Source organism: Oryctolagus cuniculus, chromosome 1 (genome assembly GCF_964237555.1).
Source record: "Oryctolagus cuniculus chromosome 1, mOryCun1.1, whole genome shotgun sequence".
Taxonomy (NCBI): Eukaryota; Metazoa; Chordata; class Mammalia; order Lagomorpha; family Leporidae; genus Oryctolagus; species Oryctolagus cuniculus.
The window spans coordinates 200381374-200401867 of NC_091432.1; the positions used below are offsets into that span (position 1 = coordinate 200381374).

Below are 20494 nucleotides of genomic sequence, written 5' to 3' on the forward strand. Positions count from 1 at the left end.
ACTAGGGACAAAAGATCCCTGTTTCTCAGGGAGAAAAAAAATTTAGGTCCCACAGAAAGATTAGAAATCAAAATGGTTTCAGATTTCTAACGGCAACACTGAAAGCTAGAGGCAATGGTATAACGCATTAAAAGGAAAGTGATTTCTAACCTGGACCTCTATAATCAGCAAACTATCAAATGAGTATATAGATAGAAAAAACAAGACATCTTCAGATAAATAAGGTTTTTTTATGGACTTTCTCAGGATGCTGCTGGAGACCGGGCTTCATCAAAACAAGAGCATTGTGGCAGTGGGTTAAACTCCCACTTGGGACACCGCTTCCCATGTTGGCTTGTCTGGCTTGAGTTCTGGCTACTCCATGCTTCCAATCCGGCTTCTTGCTAATGGACCTGCAAGGCAGCACTTGGGTTCCTTCACCCACACAGGAGACCCAGATGGAGCTCCTGGCTCTGGCCTGGCCTAGCCCTGGCTGTTGTGGACATCTGTGGAGTGAACTGGTAGATGGAATATCTCTGTTACTTTGCCTTTCAAATAAACAAATCAATCATAAAATGCAAGATAGAGTAGGGGCAGACCTTTAGTATAGGCAGTAAATCACCATTTGGAATGCCTACATCCTAAATTAGAATGCCTGGGTTTAAGTCCTGGCTCCATTTTTGGCTCTAGATTCCTGCTAATGTGCACCCTAGGAGATGGCAGATGACAGCTCAAGTAGTTGGATCCCTGCTACCCACATGGAAGATCTAGACTGAGTTCTCAGCTCTTCGCTTTAGTCTACCCAAGCTCTAGCTGTTGCAGGAATTAGACATGTGAACCAGCAGACATGGGAGATCTCTGTCTCTCTACCTTTTCAGAAAAAAAAAAAAAAAAAAAAAAAAAAAAAGAAAAGAAAAGAAAAGAAAAAAAGAAAAGGATAGGGGACAGGGCTGTGGTGCAGTGGGTTAAAGCCCTGGCCGAAGTGCCAGCATCTCATATGGGCACCGATTCTAGTCTCGGCTGCTCCTCTTTTGATCCAGCTCTCTGCTATGGCCTGGAAAAGCAGCAGAAGGTGGCACAAGTCCTTGGGTCTCAGCACCCATGTGGGAGACCTGAAGAAGCTCCTAGCTCCTGGCTTTGGATTGGCGCAGCTCCGGCCATTGCGGCCATCTGGGGAGTGAACTAGTGGATGGAAGACCTCAATTTCTCTGTCTCTACCTCTCTCTATAGCTCTATCTTTCAAATAAATAAAATAAATCTTAAAAAACAAAACAAAACAAAACAAAAACGGATAAGCTAACTCCAACATGGAAGAGAAGAAAGGAAAAGGAACTCCCAAGAAGATGGTGAAGGAAGTCCCCACCAGATTACTGGCACATATAAAGACATAGGCATAGCAGGCTGTCAGTCCAGACAGGGACAGGTCAGAAGGCTCTAGGAAAAGACTTAACTCGGGAAAGCCAACAGTCTGCAGTGAAAGTGAACACTGTGAGCAAGTTAAATAAATGGCAGAACATTTAGTAGATGTAGTGTAAAGTTCACAGAGAAGTTCAGGAATAACAAAAAGAAAACCACAAAGCACCTAGCGTCCTAATACTATCAATCCAATCAAAACCACACTGCATTGTATATTGGAAGGAAGGGAAATGACAAGAACTGTGTGAGTGATGAGGGTAAGAGGAGAAAAGAGAAATCCAAGTCCTGATACACACTGAAGAGTCAGAAGGCCATCTCTAAAACAGAAAAATCTCGAAGCAATACTATTATACTATCCAGAAACACAGAAGTAAATACCAGTGTAATTAGCAAAAGTGAATATTCTTTCTTCTGGGAAGAAGGTTAAGGACTACCTTCTGCCCCCAACAAACTTGAAGACCTATATGAGTTAAAATATAGTATTTTGGGGTCAGCGCTCTGGCATAGCAGGTAAAGCCACTGCCTATGGTGCCAGCATCCCATGTGGAACCGGTTTGATTCCCAATTGCTCCGCTTCTGATCCAGCTCTCTGCTAATGTGCCTAGGAAAGCAGTGGAAGATGGCCTAAGTGCCTAGGCCCCCGCACCCACATGGGAGACCTGGTTCCTGTCTTCAGCCTGGCCTAGCCCCAGCCCCAGCCATTGCAGCCATTTGGGGAATAAACCAGCAGATGGAAGATGTCTCTCCCTCTCTCTGCCTCTCCTTCTCTGTAACTCTTTCAAATAAATAAAACTTTTCTTAAAAAAAAAAAAAAAAAAAAGCATCTTAGCATCTTTAACTTTGGTGGAATTACATATTCTTGGCATCAAGCAATGATACCACCTTTCACCAAGACTGCTGGGCAATAAAATATAATGCCACGTTATCTAGAAGAGCAAATTCTCAAGTCCAAAACAAGAGCAACTAACTCAACTTAAGGCAGTTTGGTAATAATTACAAAAAGAGTTTCACCAATGGCTACTGGCTTGCAGCAAATCATAGGATAAGAAAAATAAAAACTCAATTGCTTAAAATTGATACATTTATTAAAAATATAGACTGCTGGTCCTGTGCTTAAATGTCAATGTGGCTGTGTGACTTTCATACAATATAACTAACTGTAAGGGACTCTGCACAAATACCGCTGAGACAGAAATAAAACAGGTAGGCAGCAACAACTGACAAGACAGGGCTGTTTCAGACATGATTCCCTTATAACTCATACGTGCTAGAGAATGGGGCTGGACATTCTTTACGCTGACGTCGACATTCATGGGGACGGTCTGTCACGGCAGAAGGGACACTAGGACTGCACGTCTCTCATACTTCCTAAGTAGATTGAGATTTGAGCTATGAAGGTCTGTTACCAGAGCCAAACTTGTTCTTAACAAGTAGAATTTTTATGTCCATTCAATCAGAGTCTCATACACCTTTCTGGGCCTATTCATTTGCAGAAAGGAGTAGAAACCGTAACCAGGCTCATCTCATGCATCCAAGCGTGATGCCCAATCTTCATATGCTGTCCAACTTCTTTAAGATAAAAGGAGCTGAAAGAAAAACAGACAAACCCCAAATCAGTTTTCAAATCTCTAAGTCCCCAGGCCACAACACAGAATTATAAGATTGGGTAAAAAAATTTTATAGGTTCAACATATTAGGAAAAGAGGTGCAGAATAGGAGGGACAGTATAAGAACCTACAGTCAGACTGAACTTACTCAGAGGAAAATAAATCCGGAGGTTGACCAACTGCCATCATGCTCACAGACACATGGCAGGGGCCCTGACCCCAGCAGGCTGGGCCCTTTTATACCTTAGGTGGGCTAGTGGTGGGGGTTGGGGGACAGTAGGTGGAAATGAGCTTCTCCATACTGGTTCTTCAGATGTGGCCCACCCGCTTCCAAACCTGGGGAAGAATGCTGGGGGTGGGGAACAATGCGGGTGTGAGATGGAACTGATCCCATGAAAGGCGGCAGAGGTAACAAGAAAGCAAAAATGGCTGAGGCTTATGTCCTTGTTTATCACAACATACTCTGAAAGCACCTCCAAATGATGGCTAAGCCTCTGTCAGCCCAGTAAAAGGGACTCACTGCCTTCCACAGCTGCCCACTCCAGTTTCACTGGCTGTGATTATCAAGTTCATTCTCACAGTTTCCAAAATTTTTTCTCCAGGTACCCCCCAACACTGCCTTAGGGCCACAATTAAGTCCAATCCCCTTACAAATGGCAACCCTTTGCTTTAGTGATTTATTTTGACTATAAAAGGAATAAAACTCTATGGGAAACAAATTGGCATTTTTCACCTTTAAAAATTCATTTGAAAGAAGGCAGTGGGAAGAGGAAATCAACACTGAACTAAAGAACTATAAAGAACTAGACACCACGGGGCTGGTGCTGTGGCGCAGCAGGTTAACGCCCTGGCCTGAAGTGTCAGCATCCCATATGGGCACCAGTTCTAGTCCTGGCTGCTCCTTTTCCGATACAGCTCTCTGCTATGGTCTGGGAAAGCAGTGGAAAATGGCCCAAGTCCTTAGGCCCCTGCACCCACATGGGGGACCTGGAAGAAGCTCCTGGCTTTGGATCGGTGCAGCTCCAGCCATTGCAGCCAGCTGGGGAGTGAACCAGCGGATGGAAGACCTCTCTCTCTCTGTGTAACTCTGACTTTCAAGTAAACAAATAAATCTAAAAAACAAACAAACAAACAAAAAAAAACAAAAAAACCAGACAAGCTTATTTAAAAAAAAAAAACAAAACTAGACACCTCTTTGGGTCCTGTGATTAGCTACTTATAATGTATATACTCAAACCACATCTGATAAAGTCTTACTTCAGTTATTATGAGAGTTCAATAGGAAAATATAAATAGAAATGTCTAGAAAGCTAAGTGGTATTATATGGATTCAAAGAAGTGATACTGTCAGGGCTGGCACTGTGGCATAGCAGGTAAAGCCACAGCCTGCAATTCCAGGCTGCTCCATTTCCCATCCAGCTCCCTGCTACAGCCTGGAAGAAGCAGCACAAGATGGCCCAAGTGCTTGGTCCCCTGCACCCACACGGGAGATCAGGAGGAAGCTCCTGGCTTCGGATCAGTCCAGCTCTGGCCGTTGCTGCCATTTTGGGAGTGGGCCAGTAGGTGGGAGATCTCCCTCTCTGTAACTCTTCCTTTCAAATAAATAAATAAATCTTTAAAAAAAAAAAAGTGATATTGTCCTGAACAGAAGTGCTATCACCAAAAATACAGCCAGAATTTCTCAACACTTACAGAATATTGTTAACGTTAAATAAAAAATATTGACCTCCAACTGGGGTGATAGCCAACAGATAGGGTGTTCACTTAGGGGGAAAGAAAATATTCCTAAATTTTGGTATGGCTGCACAACTTTATGCCAAAAATCCACAGAACTGTATATATTTTAAATGAGTGTATCATATAATATACAAATTATATTTCCACTTAAGTAATAATAAACCAATTCACATCTAACATAAAAATCACTGAGGTGTGGGGCCAGGGCTGTGGCGCAGCAGGTTGAAGCCCCAGCCTGCAGAGCTGGCATCCCATATGGGTCCTGGTTCGAGTCTCATCTGCTCCATTTCCAATCCAGCTCCCTGCCAAGGCACCTAGGAAAGCAGAAGGTGGCCCAAATCCTTGGGCCCCTGCACCCACGTGGGAGACCTGGAGGAGGCTCCCGGCTCCTGGCTTTGCATGGGCTCAGCTCTGGTCATTGTAGCCATTTGGGGAGTGAACCAGTGGATGAAAGACCTTTCTCTCTCTCTGTAACTCTCTTTCAAATAAATGAAATAAATCTTAAAAAAAAAAAAAAATCATTGAGGCGAAGCAAATATTGCACCGGGAGGTAGGTGGAGAGAAAAAGGTTGAGAGGGGGAGACATGTACATTTGGGAACAGGAAGTTGTTCAAAGAGCCAGATGGTTCGGGTGTTCCGTTCCCACTCCCCAAGGCTCCCTCTCCTGGGGAAGCTGAGTAACATCATAGAAGGTGAAAAGGAGACCTGAGCTTCACGAAGTCTTCTACAGGATGACCTTGGCCCGGCCTCCATTCTTCCCCTGCCTGCCCATCCACATCAGTCAACAGCACACAGCACTGACCAAGGAAAAGGTATGGATACTGAGCCGGGGACGGGGAGATGGTGATCATATTAGGAACTGGTCCATAAGGCTGCTTTCGGCTCTTAGAATAATTCAGCGTGCCTGTAATTCTGCTAGTCCCCTCGAGAAATCGAGTTCTCAATTGCAAAAGAAATTTAAAAAAGTCTGAGACCCTGCCGCCCATTGTCAAGGAAGGGAAATAACTTCTTGCCAACTCTAAGATCAAATAAAACCTCAGATATTTTCACTAATTCTATATACTCATATCCTTTATCTTGCATTCCTTTAAAAAATAGCAATTATTTACGTCATCCTCTGTATAAATAAGACGGAAGCAAACTTTTCGGATTTCTAAAGTCAGTACCGAAGGAAGGAGCGGCAGCTCTGAATTTTAGGTCAAGTTCATCAACTGAACCGTTGAATGACCTTGGATGAGCTATTTTCCTAATCTGGGTCTATGATACCTCAACCTGCTCCAGGGGACAATTTGGGAAGCCATTCGGTGTTCTCAAGGCGCGGTGAGCCGGCAAGAATAACCTCGCGCCTCCGGGCCGCCACGTGCACCTGGGGACCCGGTCCCTAACTCCGGGACCCTCCATGGCGCAGACGCCCGCCGATCTCGACGCGCACGCCCCTTGCTCCCTGCGATCGCTCGCTTCAGCTCAGCTCCCTGAAGGGCTTCCAAGAGCTCCAGGAAGGCTAGAGTTAAGTGGGCGCTGTCTGCGAGCTCCCCGCTCGGCTCACTGTCACAGCCCGGGAGGACACTCACTGACTCGCAGCAGGGCCACGTAGATGAGGAAGTTCCGTATGGAGGATATCACATCCTCGCGCATCTTCCGCTTCATCTCCTCCGGGTCCAGCTTCGGCGCGAGGCCCTCGATTCGGAACATCTTCGGCCTCACCGGCTTCCAGCCGCTGGCAGCGGTGCGCTCTCCCCTCCTCAGTGGCCGCCTCGCACCCGGAATTTGGCTCAAGCCTACTTCCGGTCTCCGCCCCTTCGTTTCCGCGCGCAGCGACGGGAGCTCGCGAGGGACAAGTTTCGTGCGGTCCGAGCCGGCTCTGGAACAGGACGGCCTGAAGGGGGCGACCGCAATCTTAGCGTCGCAGGCACGGATTCTCTCAAACCGGACGTCTGCGAAGTGCTAGCGCCCTAGCTAATAACAGCTAATATTTGTTGACTACGTGAGTCGCTTATTATGGCCTTCATTTCCTAGATTAGAAAATTGACGCATGGAGATAATTTAAAATAACTTGCCCAATGTGTTTTCAAATACTTAAAAGGGAAAAAGAAAAATGAAAGGATATTAGCAAAATACTGAAAAGTATACAAGCCGGTGATCAGTACATAGCTTTAGGTCATTATTACAGTTTTCTATCTTGAGTCTGAAATTTTCCACGACAAATTCAAACAGACGAAGATGGCGAAACTTGCCGAACATGACACGACTAGTGGACGGTAGAACAGGATTTCATACTTTGTTGGGCCTGTGGGACCCCGGGGCCAGATTTATTGCTCATTTCTAGAGGTCATTGGTCCTTACACATTGTTGTATTGGTTTAGTAACATCGCGTGGATAAAGCAAGTTCCAGGCTCAGCAACACGTTCCAGGTGGGGAGGCCAGCAATCAGGTGCCCCGCCTAACCTCTTCCGAGAGATGTGAAGGAACGGGGTTCTAATGCCGGTAATTACGGGGTCAAGTTGAATCCTTTTCCCCCCTAGGCCCTACTGCTCTCCTGTTCGTCTGCAGCGCTCAGTGCTGGCGCGGATGGACATCGCTGGCGTTGGAACAGGAGTTCCAGGCTGCCAGATTTCCCACTGCCCCAAGCTATGCGTGCCAACCGACCGTACAGAATTCTTAGACGTGAACCAGACGCCTGAATTGCTCACAGAGTTCAAAACCAGAGTGTTCCTTCTTGACTGCGCAGTAACGCTGGGTTTTGCATCGATTAGAACAGCAGTTTACTATGGGGGCAATGGATAACTGTAAACATGGACGCCCAGCTTCTTAATTCACAGAATGGAAGACACTGAGGCAAGAAAGGGAACTCATCCGCTTATTCAAACTTCAGTAACCTCTCGCATCTGTAATTTATGTGGTGAAACGGCAGAGGTGGCTCTGGGACGGGAGGGGCTGACTGCGAAGGGGCGGCCTCTAGCCAGGCTGTCCTGAGGGTTCAGAAAGCCTCCGACCTGACTAGCTCTGTGCTCTGTGATGGGGAGCAAGTGTCTGTTTCCCCGCAACCCCATTGCCCTGTGTACAGGGAGGGCATGTGAGTGCCTGCTCTCCAAAGTCCTTTCCGGTTCCAGCAGTCCATGCGTTTTGAATCCTAATTGTGTCATCTAGGACTTGCTGGTCTGGAATTTTGGGATAGTAAGATATCATTAACTGTAGTCAGAAATCAGGAGTCAGTATACGTGTTTATCACGGGAGAAGGACTGTAACAATAAAACGTCTCGTCTCTGAATTGTGAAGCAAACCAAACAGGGAAGGAATGAGCTCTTGCTATGTGATTCCAGTGGCACTCCTAATACTGGCTGAATTTAGATACACAGTTCACAGATAGAAGTGCCAGGTTTGTTTACTGAGATGTTTTGATGCCTAGATGCATAGAGAATGCAGAGGGGAAACATTAGCTCCAAACATGGTTTTTGGTGAAAAGAACAGGTTGTTGGTATTTGAATTTTATTCTTCCAGTGATCACTTCCAGCAGCACGTGTTTAACAGATAGGTGGCATGGTAGTAACGGGCTGGCCTGTTAAGGGAATGTTATTGTAGCACCAAGCCCTTTAAAGCATCTAGTTCTTGCCCACACGTAGAGACGGGCAGGTGATGGACAGACTGGGGGCAGCTCTGTCTCGGGTGAGGAATTTGTTCTGGATGTAGTCTAGGAGAATGGGCTATTCCGGTCATCCTAGTGAATTCTATCTTCCCCTGGCCTGGCTTCTCTAGTTGCGATGGAAAAACTAAATGAAAGAGGTCAGGTTCCTTTCTTTGGCTTTTAAAAAAGTGCCTATTTGTTTATTTGTTATTGTCGTGTAGGTGGTGGTCTTGTCCAAGTCCAGTGAGTTTAAATGAGACAGATTGACAGAACATACCACAGGAAGGCAGCATTGGATCAAGCTATTTCACCTCTTTTTTTTTTTTTTTTCATTTTATTTCACTCATTTTTTTCCTCCTTGGAATGATGAAAGTGGTTGATTCTAATATTTAAAGACACTTTTAATGCTTTAAAGAAACTTTAAAATGCTCTAATTCTGTGTTCATCTTTTGTGTTCTTCCTACCTAACCTAAAAGGCTAAGAGCAAAGGATTTGCTGTAATAAAGAGTGTGTAGACATAATTTAATATTGATATTTATATTATTTAGTCTCCTCACAGAGGAAATAGCAGCTGATGTCATAGCCTGTCTTGTTTTCCATTTAGATCCCAGGAGGGACTTAGGAGCCATTTCCTTTGCCTCAACTTCCCAGACAGCCCTGCATACAAGCATTCAGAGTGTACAATCCACCAATAAGATATTAAGTGCTTTAATTTCCATCACTGGGGAGGAATTTGTGTTTGCAAAGTGAGAAATTGACTGATGACTCATGAGTGGAGAATAAATCCAACATAAAATCACAGAAACCTCATGTTTTCTCTTTTCTGGGGAGCTGTAGACTGGGTACTGAGCAGTTTGTACACTTCTGATGGACGAGGAAAGTGAGGCCCGTGGGAAGCTGCTTAGAAGCAGAACTAGGTTGGACCAGGGTGGTTCTTTGGGTTTAATATTGTTCCCTATCATACCTTCCAATTTAAAAAATTGCTTATTTATTTGATGAGGGAGAGGGGAGAGAAACACACGTCCACCTGCTGGTTCACTTCCTAAACGCCCACAACCACAGCAGTGGGAGGGGCCGGAGCCAGGAACTCAATCCAGGCAGGAACCCAAATACCTGAGCCATCTCCTGTGCCTCCCAAGATCTGTGTTAGCAGGAAACTCGAGTCAGGAACTAGAGGAAAGCATGGAATACAGGCTCTCTGATTTGGGATATGGGCATCTCAACTGGCCAAATCCCGCGCCCCGCCCCCCCTGCTTTTGATGCATGCATTAGTCAAATTTTCATTAATACAAAGAAATACCTGAGGCAGCTAACTTTATAAAGATAAAAAGTTTGTTGAGTTGCAGTTTCGGAGGTCCAACTCAAAGATCAGATGACCCCAGGCCGGCGCGGTGCCTCACTTGGTTAATCCTCCACCTGCGGCACCGGCACCCCATAAGGGCGCCGTTCTAGTCTCGGCTGCTCCTCTTCCAGGCCAGCTCTCTGCTGTGGCCCGGGAAGGCAGTGGAGGATGTGCTTGGGCCCTGCACCCGCATGGGAGACCAGGAGGAAGCTCCTGGCTTCGGATCGGCGCAGCGCCAGCTGTGGTGGCCATTTGGGGAGTGAACCAACGGAAGGAAGATCTTTCTGTCTCTCTCTCTCTCACTGTCTATAACTCTACTTGTCAAAAAATAAATAAATAAATAAATAAAGACAAATGACCCCATAGGTTTGGGCTCTGTGAAGGCAATGGATGGCAATGGGGGAGCCCAGATAGAGGAAAGATCACATGGCGAGTTGGGAAGCAGAGAGAGAAGTTGGAACCAACTTAGGCTTTCACAACAGCCTTCTCTAGTGGGAATTACCTTCCAAGGGCACCCAGTGACCTAAGGAGCTCCCAGTGGCTTCACCTCTTTGAAGTTCCACCACCTCCCACTAGCACCATGCTGGGGACTAAGCGTGTAACATAAGGGTCTTGGGGACATTTAACATCCAAAGTGATATCCAAACCATAGTGATACATTACCCATGAATAGTCTCATGGACAGTCCTCCGCTCAGAGGGAAGAATGGGAAGAATGGGGTGTTGTTCAACCCCTGTTTGGGAGGGACAGGACAAAGGGTGGCTGCACTCATCAACAGCTGAGGGAAGCCCTTCTTTCTACATTTCCACACCCATCACCAGTAGTTAATCTGGATTGTGTTATTATCCAGCTCCATACCTCTCCTTCCTCATTCTTTCATGGGAGGATCACGGCCTGGTATTCCCAAAGTAAACTTGACTGTGAAATCCACTGAGAACTCAAGCTGCATGAAGCAAAAATCAGGGGAAGAAAGGACACTGGGCCTCTCAGTAAGGGTGCTCACCTAGTATACAGGATAACTTACTCCCAGAAATCACTGTGCAGCTAGACCTCTGCAGGGAGCAGGGTGTTTTGAATCTGAATGGAGGAGTAGAATTTTGATAGCCTTAACTTCCCCAGCATTTGTCTTTGCTGTTTTCTGGTCTAATTTTTAGGACTTTGTTGTCAGGGTGATCCACGTGTATTTGATCACTTTCCAAGTAGACTGTAAACATCTCAAGTAGAAGGAGCCTGTCATTGCTCATTCTTTAATCCCCCAGGCAACTGAGGACAGGTATTTAACTTATACATGGTCAAAACTCATCAAGTGCTCCTTGAGCGAATGAACAAATGGATTTCCTATCTGCTAGTGCTTAGAATTTAAAAATCTCTTGCTTTATTTCTTAAGCTGAAATGAAAGTGTCCCCAAAAGAAATTCATATAAAAATTCTGCATATTTTTATAGTTCCTTAATTCCATCACTGGGGGATGGTATATGGGACTATCTGTACTACTCTTGAAACTGTACTGCAAATCTTAAACTATTCTAAATAAAAAGATTATGTTTACACAGTCTCCACAATTCCTTGTATGCTAGCTTATCTACTGTTTGTGCATGTCTAGAAGACCTATATCTATTCCTTTCCAAGTGTCAAGGAAGCTGGCATAGTATCTTGCCATCGTCTCTGTGTCTTTTCCTTTTCCACAAACAGGACAGGAATGTATCTTTTCATTTTTGTAACCCTGACACTAGCACAGTGCCTAGCAAATGGGAATGTTTGTTGTTAAGCAAGCTGATTTTGGGGGGCAATCCCAAAGCTGAAATTACAGGAAAGCAAGAACTGAAAACTCACAGATGTTGTCGGTGACTTGTAGGCTCTGCTCGCTTCTCAGCATGACAGACTTGGCCGTCCTGCCGTGACAGCTAGACTTGAACATTGTGTGCACCCCTACACGCTGTTTGTGTTTCCGAGAGTCACATGACACTTGTTCCTTTGCAGGTAAAGAGCCCCAGGCCAGCTGAGCTGGGCTGGTTCACACCAGGTGAGCTTCGAAGGCTGCTGGCACTTGCAGGAGGGTGTGGACGCCAGTGTGTTCAGTTCATGAAAGCCAGCTGGGGCAGAGAGCAAAAGAACCGGTTGGAGGACGAATGACATCACAGGAAGATGAACCTCCGGCTTGGCAATTCTAGTTCCAGCTCTTGCATTAACGAGCTGTGTGACCTTGGCCAAGTGTCTACTTCTTTGTAGATTCCAGAGTCCATGTTTGTAAAGTGAGAGCTTGGATCATCTGGGCTGTGAAGTCCATTCCAGGATTGATGCTGTGGGATTCTGTGATGAGTGTGAAGAGTGTGGGCACCAGGAGAAGGAAGCAGGTAAGCGTGCATTTGGAGCAGGTGGTAACTAATCCATTGCTTCCATCATGGTCAGCAAAGTTTTCAGCAAGAAGAAACCAAGCTGTGACAGGGATTTGTTTAAGTCATCCTGGAAGTAGACATCTTGGGCACAATGGCTCAGTATTGGGCCTTAAGGATCTAATGTGAATCTGTTGGAAGAAGAATTTCCAAGGATTGGAGTGTGGGGGGTAGGGGTGGCAGAACAATGATAAATTAAGTGACTACATTTAGGGACAGTTATGTTTATTGGCTGATAGTTTTATGTGTTTGCACTAAAATTATCAAGAATGTAAGTGTTGGTGGTAATGCAAAGAGTACTCTCTGGCACTTTGCTGGGGCAGGCAACAGAGCAATGCAGTGTTTTTGTTTTTAAATTTGCTTTACATGTCTCTTTGCGGGATAGGACATCACACTTCTGCTCAAGTAAGGATTATTTTTACAATCCAGAGGTCTTTTCTTCTCCTCCTTCTTTTTTTTTTTAAACTTATTATGCCATGAGTTCCTGGGGAATGGGCTCCTGCAGCTCGGGCTCCTTTCCATGGTTCTGACAAAGAGGACTTCTCTGGGTGGAGCAGGCTGGCGCTTTACTTGAACCCCGGTACCTTTTTTCTTGGCTTCCTTCTTTTTCTGATCATGTTCCTTCACACGTTTCAGGAAGCTATCTCAACTCTCAGAGCGCCCAATATGCTCAATATGCACATTAATTCTCTTTGCAAGAAGCTTGCTGTTAACTTGTTTGTTTACAGCAATGTCAAGAGCGTGCTGGGTAGCACTGCAGACTCCTCCAGCTTTGCTGCGGTAACATTTAGGGGGCATTCCTTTCTGAATCGAACCACTCCCTTGATGTGTACAGTATCACCTTTCTTGTAGACTCACATGTATGTGGCCAGAGGAACAACTCCGTGTTCTCTAGAGGGCCTGGAGAGCGTGTGCCGGTGCCTCACCTCTTTCCCCTTGTGTACATCATGTTGGTGAATTACCGGAAGATAAAGAAAGGCAGTGCAGTACTTTTGAATGGAGTTGATGAGTGTGTGGGTTAAGGTTATTTGGAGTTTGAAGCTATGAGCTATCCAATTTAGAAATTCAAAATTGGCTTAGCCTAAGTGAAAAAAAAAAAACTTTATTTTGAAGTTCCCCTGTTTTAACTGAATGGTAATGGCTTTGACAATTTCCTTGGGAAACACAAAATATTTGTTTACTTAACTGAATAAATAAATTCTATGTGGGGGGGAATTTAGGGTGAATAAAGTAGAAAATAGGATTATAATTGTTAAAGATCTTGGAACGATATATAGATTTTTTGGTTTGCTGTTCACTAGTATTGGGCTTTCTGAGAAGTGTGTGGAAGCTGCCACCATTGTTCCCCAGAGTCACACAACACTGAAAGAACTGGACATGTGTAGGTGCCAGATGCGCTCGGGAACAGGGATGCTGGGCTCCGAGACACTCCTTTCACATCTGGTCCTTCTTCTGTGTTGACCAAGAAAAATAGTTATGTAATGATTCACTTGGGTTTAGGGAAGGTGGATAATTGCTTAACCTCTTCAAGGTTTTAGATTTGAGTCTTAGTGGACAAAGACACCAGCAAAATGTCAGTGCAGAGAATGTCATCTTAGAGAGCCAGGACCAAGGAGGTGAGAAGCCAAGGAAAGACCCTCCTTGACGAGGGAGAACCAGCCTGAACCAGGAAGAACGAAAGGTAGTGGTCCAGTGGGAGGCTCCCCGGGAAGAGGAGCTGACACAGAAACAGTACCAATGAACAGTACTGCATTCACTCCGTACCAAGTGTGGTTCCACATCACTGAGTGTAATTCGCACATCAACCCTGTGAGGCAGGTTCTATTATCTCCATTTATAAATGGAAAACTCAATTATAGAGAAGTTAAATATTCACCCAGGGAGCAGGGATACAAACAGAGGCCATTCAGCAAGAGTAGTTGCTATTAATCGCCATGCCTTGGTGCGTAGATGACCTGTCAAGATTGTCTACTACCCTACTTTGGCTCCAGCCCCAGCCTGGGGTGGGAAGGCAACAGGCATTGTTGGGTGCTCCTGAACTGAACCCAGCAGATTGTGTCCTTAACTGTCGCTCCCCGTCTTCGTGGAGGAGCGACACTGAACCCTGCCTAGGCTTCATATCCGAGTCACGGCACCATTATGTCGCTCCCCCTCTTCGTGGAGGAGCAACACAGGACTCTGCGCTGTTCTTTCGTCTGCTCGGCCCTCCCCGGGTTTGCTGCTGGTTCTTCCCGGGTTGGCTACTATCCCTTCCACCTCCGTGGAAGGGCAGTTCCCCCTGGCCGCATTCCCCACTTCCGCAGGGGAGCGGCACACCGCCGGCCGGCTCTCTGGGGGGCTGCACAGGTGTTCCTTCAGATGTTCCCCTTAGATGTTCCTGGTGCATGCCGTCTCTCTCCTCCTTTATAGTCCTCCTCCGCCAATCCCAACTCGGCTGCCCACACGCCGAGTACGCTGCTCTCCAATCAGGAGCAAGTCCTACAGTTAATTGGTTGAACTGGAGGCAGCTGTGCGGAAGCTGTTTACTTCTCTCCCAGCGCCATATTGTGGGAGAGCAGATGCATAGAATAAGTCTTAATTCCAGTAACAGTCTAGTCCGGTTTGCTCCCCACACTTAACCTATTACTAGGGTCAGTGGGAGGCTTTGCTTGTCTCAGCACAGTGCTCAGGAGAAGAAGAGTGCTAACCAGTTCCCAAGGGTGGGCGGCAGAAGCCCAGTCCAGCTATTGATCGGGGACATCATGGATGGATTCCTCCCTGACTGCAGTGAAAGGAGAAGGAAAACCATGGACACGCAGGATTTCAGAGCTGAGGGAGGTGAGGAAGTAGCCTGGTTACTGCACAGCACGTGCAAAGACCTATACCTGGCCCTGTAAATGCAGAGTCAGATCAGGCATACTCTGTGCCCGAGAAGAGTCCCCTGATATTAGTGAGAAAGGCTGCCTATCTGATGGGGCTTTGGAAATTGCCTTAGACTTTGTCTTGGTTTGTAGGGGCAAACAAGACTAGTCCTACCTCCTATTGCCACTCTGGGTGAAATTTTAAATATTCAGTTCTCTGCCCACTAACTGAATTCAGGAGATAGGTATGTGTAACGTTCAGTCCCATGGATGAACTTTCTGGAGCAAGAATACATTTGCAGCAGGACAGAATCTGCAAAAAGACTTTGCAAGTGAAATGACAGGAGAGACTGTTGGATAAGGGAAGGGGGGAAGGAAGGAGAAGAAACCTGCTGTTGTATTCAGAAAACCTTGGGACCTCTTTATCCCGGTAGAGAGGCATTTATTCTGTTAACCACAGAACCTTCGTTTGGGTCGGATCTCTTGCATATTGATGAAATTTTGGTGGGCCAGGGACTTATTTGGTGATGAAGGGCGTGTCTGATTGGCCTGCATGGTCTGATTTATCCCTGTTGTACTGGTGGCATTATTTATATCACCTTATTTCACTCTTGGAAGTGTTTCGGGTTGGTTGTTGAACTTTAGGGCTGTACTCCTGATGGGCAAAAATCACTGTGTTTCCCGCCCCTGCATCTGGCCTGAATTCTAAATTTTAAAATCAAAAGCATGTTAGGATATAAGCACCTCTTGCCTTTTTTTTTTAAAGGTGCATTTATTTATTTGAAAGTCAGAGTTACAGAAAGAGAGAGAGAGAGAGAGAGAGAGAGAGAGAGAGAGAGAGAGATCTCCTATCTGCTGATTCACTCTCCAGGAGGTTACAATGGCCAGGGACAAGTCAAGCTAAAGCCAGGGGGTTCTTCTTGGTCTCCCATGCAGGTGCAGGGGCCCAAGAACTTGGGTCACCTTCTGCCTCTTTCCCAGGCCATAGCAGAGAGCTGGACTAGAAGAAGGGCAGCTGGGACTAGAATGTCAGCACCGGAACTAGGATGTTAGCAAGGCAGGCAGAGGATTAGCCTACTGTGCTGCAGTGCCAGCCCCGAGGTTTCTTTTAAAGTAGAAAAATGGGCACAAATTTGTTAAGGTCTTGCCACACGTCCACCTGACTGACTCAATTTGGAGTTATCAACTCTGATCTTTTAGCTCTCCTCCCTGAACCTAGGATTCAGGGCCTCACAGCCAGGTGAGGCTGTGGTGGAGTGTCCATCGGGACCTGCCCCTTCTCTCCTGGCTCCTAGGGGAAGAGAGAAGGTGGTTTTTTCACATGAAGCCCCACTTGAGGCACAGTAGCAGTGAATATAGAAGTTGCTAGAAACTTTAAAAAGGAGTTGGGGAGAAGGAATGAAATTGGTGTTTCGTGCAGTTCGCTGGGCCCTGACATCTCATTAGCAGCAATCAGTGCAGTTTCTGTGGCCTCATTTACAGATGGAAGAAAACAAGGCTTCAGGCAAAGTGTCCTTCCCTGTGCTCCTGTTCCTTTTCCCGCTCTGTCCTCATCGGCACCCCTACCCATGCCGTGCTGTTGTGCCGCTGCGGCTGCATCCAGCAGACAACCCCGTGGCTGTCCACCATCTCAGCCGCCGGTTTGTTACACAAGGCTTTTTTTTTTTTTTTTTTTTTTGACTGTGTGAACTCCTTCAACACCTCTTAGCTTGGGATACAGACGGAGATTAGGAGGGCTGTTAACAGACAGTTATTGAGGCTTAGGTCTGTCATGGATACTGCGGAGAATTGTGAGGTCAGAGATTTACTGTCAAAACTCAAAGAGATGTAGAAATAATGAGAAACCCCTATTGTTTGGTTTTGACGTTAGGAGCTCATTGCTTCAAAGAACTAGAAACATGTCATAAAACCACACCAGCTCAGATTTCCACTTTCCCGACATAAAGCAGCTACAGACCACTGGGTACTTTTTTTTTTTGACAGGCAGAGTTAAGACAGAGAGAGAGAGAGAGAGAGAGAGAGAGAGAGAGAGAGAAAAGTCTTCCTTTTCCGTTGGTTCACCCCTCAAGTGGCCGCCAGCACCTGCGCCGATCCAAAGCCAGGAGTCAGGTGCTTCCTCCTGGTCTCCCATGCGGGTGCAGGGCCCAAGCACTTGGGCCATCCTCCACTGCCTTCCCGGGCCATAGCAGGGAGCTGGCCTGGAAGAGGGGCAACCGGGACAGAATCCGGCACCCCAACCAGGACTAGAACCCCCGGGGTGCCGGTGCCACAGGTGGAGGATTACCTAGTGAGCTGCGGCGCCGGCCGATCACTGGGTACATTAATAAGAGATAGCGAGGGTGTGCCTCTGGAAGGGAAGTTCCTCTGAGAAACTGCTATTTCAGGAAGACTTGGGGCTTTGTGAATCGATCTTCAAAGGGCCAGATAGACATGGGGCCCATGACCACGTCTGCAGCCACTGAAGTCAGCGCAGGGAAGTCCGCTCTCACGCTTCATTCCTTTGAAGCCTCCTGGGTCACGAAGGCTGCATGAGACCGCTGGGACTGTGTGCGGCACAGGGTCCCCGCTGCTACTCAGTTTCTCCCAATAAATTGCTCATTCTCCACGTCAGACTCTCTGCAAAGCTTGAAATAAATACGGAGTCCATGGTCATTTAAGAAACTTGACAGGCCAGCATTGTGGCATAGCAGGTAAAGCTGCTGCCTGCAGCGCCGGCGTCCCATCTGGGCATTGGTTCAAGTCCCAGCAGCTCCACCTTTGATCCAGCTCCCTGCTAATGTGCCCAGGAAAGCAGCGGAAGATGGCCCAAGTGCTTGGACCCCTGCACCTGTGTGGGAGACCCAGAAGAAGCTCCTGACTTCATCTTGGCCCAGCCCTGGCTGTTGCAGCAATTTGGGGAGTGAAGTAGCAGATGCAAGATTTCTCTCTCTCTCTCTCTCTGTCTGTGTGTGTGTGTGTAACTGTGCCTTTTAAATAAATAAAAATAAATATTAAAAAAAAACAAATTTGACCTAGGGCAGGCTTTGGCATAGTGATTTAAGATGCCATTCGGGGTGCTGCATCCCTTTTCAGAATACCTGGGTTCAAGTCCCAGCTGTGCTTCCAATTCCATTTTTCTGCTAATGCATGCGCTGGGAGGCAGCAGGTGATGCCTTAAGTAGTTGAGTTTCTGCCAGTCACATAGGAGACCTGGTTGGAGTTCCTGGCTCCTGGCTTCATCCAGGCCAGCTGCTGGGCATTGGGGAATGAAGCAGTGGATGGAAGATCTCTGTCTGTCTGTCTCTGTCTCCCTGCCTTTCCAATAAAATGGGAAAAAAGAAAAAGAAACTGCACATGACTTACCTTTGACTACTGCAGAAGCATGCAAACCCTTCACAGTTTTACCCTGTGGGGATGAGGGGCTGATTCCAAAGGCACTGCCATCATTTGAGACTTTGTATGCTGGCCCTGCCTGCACGGAGAGTTTACATGCATTGTCTTGTTTAATCCTCCCAACATAGGGTGGGTGTTGTGGTGGAGCAGATTCAACTGCGACTGCTTGCAGTGTTGCATCCCATATTGGAGTGCTGGTTCAAATCCCAGCTCTTTCACTTTCTACCCAGCTCCCTGCTAATGCACCCAGGAAGGCACCAGATAATGTCTGAATACTCGGGTCCCTGCCACCCACATGGGAGACCTGGATGGAGCGCCTGGTTTTGGCCTGTTCCCACCCCAGCTGTTGTGGACATTTGGGGAGTGAACCAGCAGATGGAAGATCTCTCTCTCTCTCTCTCTCTCTCTCTCTCTCTCTCTCCCCCCTCTCCCTGTCACTCTGTCTTTAAGTAAATATATGTTTATAAAATAATATTATATAGGTGTTACTGTGTTTTACAGATGAATATCACTACAGCCCAAACTTGCTCCTGAATTCCTGACCAAATATACAACTGTCTGCTCCACATCTCAGGATGGATGTTTAACGGGCATCTCAAGTTTAAATGTCCAAAACTTGGGGTGAACCTTTGGCATAGTGGTTAGGGCACTGCTGTGACACCCACATCCTCTAGCAAGTGCCTGGATTAGGGTCCTGGCTCCACTTCTGACTCCAGCTTCCTGCTAATGCACACCCTAGGGGACAGCAGTGATGGCTCAAGTAGTTGGCGTCTTCCACTCACGTGGGAGGCCTGGATCAAGTTCTCAGCTCTTGGCTTTGGTCTAGCCCAGCCCCAGCTTGGGTAGGCATTTGGGGAGTGAACCAGCAAGTGAGAGCACTCATTCTCTCCCTCTTCCTCTCAAAAAAAAATAATATAAATAAGATTTTAAAAAGTAAAATTTCAAAACATGGCTCCTAATTCCTCCTTTTATTCCCCTGCTCCCACCAAACTTCAGTCTTCCTCGTCCCAGGCGGTGACAGTGGCCGCCTGTAAGTTGCCGAGGCCAAAGCCCTGGGCGTCCTCTTTGATGCCTCCTTTTCTCTCACACCCTGAGTCCAGTGTGGTCAGCAAACCCTTACTTCAAACCACATCCAGGATCTGAGCCTGCCTCACTCCTCCTCTGCTTTACCCTGGTTCCACCCCCCTCATCTCTCTCCCTGAACTGACGGCAGTAACCGTCTGCCCCTGCCCGCTTGGAGTCTCCTCTCCCCAGGGCAGCCAGAGTGCTCTCGTTAAAATACAAGTTCAAAACCCTCCAGCGGCTTCCCATCTGAGTCAGAGTGAAAATCAAAGCTGTGCACGGGCGACAGCGCACCACCAGGGGCTGGTGTCTCCTCTGACCGCATCTCCTGCTTCTCTGGGCCTCCTGGCTGGTCCTGGGATGGGGTGGGGGTGAGCCACGCCCGCTTCCGCCCCCGCAGCTGGGCTCCCCTCTTATTCTTGTCCTCGGTCCCCCAGCCACTCTGCGGGTTCGGGTCTGCCTCTGTTCAGGCCTTGACTCCGAGCTCGCTTTTCAGGGCCAGCTGCCCTGCACCTGTTTGGTTTATGGCTCCACTGAGAGTTCCCTTGATCCTTCCCCGCCTCAGTCATCTCCACGGCACTCACCTCCCTTGGACATGCCAGGGATTCTTCCCACATGTTTTCTAAGTGATTTAATTTTATTTATTTGAGAGGCAGAGTGATAGATGATAGAGATTTGCCATCTGCTGATTCACTCCCCAAACGCCTGTGTTAGCTGGAGCTGGACCAGGCTGAAGCCAGGATCCAGGAACTCCGTCTGGGTCTCCAATGTGGGTGCGGGGACCAGAGCACTTGAACCATCATCTGTAGCCTCCCAGGATGTGCATTAGCAGGAAGCCGGATCAGAAACAGTGGGGCCAGGCACCTGAAGTGAGACGCAGGCACCCAAGCAGCGACTTAGCATGTTGCACCACAGTGCCTGCCCCTTCTTACGTATTTAATTTGTTGTCTGTCTCCCCTCGGTAGATGGATCCTTGCACTTTTCATCTCTTTTCTTTACTTCTCTCCAGTGACCAGAATGGCACCTAGCACTTAAGAGATATTCAATTTGTGGAATAACTGAATGAATGAGGAAAGTGAGACTTAGGGCTTGCTTGGAGTTACACAGAAGTATTAAATGGTATAG

General features: G+C 47.1%; 2 protein-coding genes across 6 annotated transcripts in view; one reads left to right on the top strand and one right to left on the bottom strand.

The window, feature by feature from the left end:
* Window positions 1–2462: 2462 nt before the first annotated feature.
* On the bottom strand, window positions 2463–6550 carry TOMM5 (translocase of outer mitochondrial membrane 5). Its single transcript, XM_002707971.5, has 2 exons — window positions 6311–6550; window positions 2463–2981 (listed from the first exon to the last, which is right to left on the bottom strand). Exons 1-2 carry the CDS (start codon window positions 6429–6431, stop codon window positions 2947–2949), a joined length of 156 nt encoding a protein of 51 aa, XP_002708017.1. The 5' UTR covers window positions 6432–6550; the 3' UTR covers window positions 2463–2946.
* A 109-nt stretch (window positions 6551–6659) lies between these two features.
* The window catches only part of FRMPD1 (FERM and PDZ domain containing 1), a 187862-nt gene continuing 174027 nt past the window's right edge, over window positions 6660–20494 (top strand). For 3 of the 5 annotated variants that reach the window (XM_017350594.3, XM_051843921.2, XM_051843912.2), the window contains exons 1-2: window positions 6660–6723; window positions 11683–12056. The gene's annotated coding sequence lies outside the window, so the exon portion shown is untranslated. The remainder of the gene's footprint in view (window positions 6724–11682; window positions 12057–20494) is intronic. The other 2 variants (XM_051843925.2, XM_051843944.2) reach the window with 1 other exon arrangement.

Coding starts and splice junctions, on each gene's coding strand:
- TOMM5 (XM_002707971.5), bottom strand. CDS start 6,431: ATGTTCCGAATCGAGGGCCTCGCGCCGAAGCTGGACCCGGAGGAGATG. Junction 2,982..6,310: donor CGTGGCCCTGCTGCGAGTCA/GTGAGTGTCCTC, acceptor TTTTTCTTTCAG/CTCCTTTTATCTTAAAGAAG.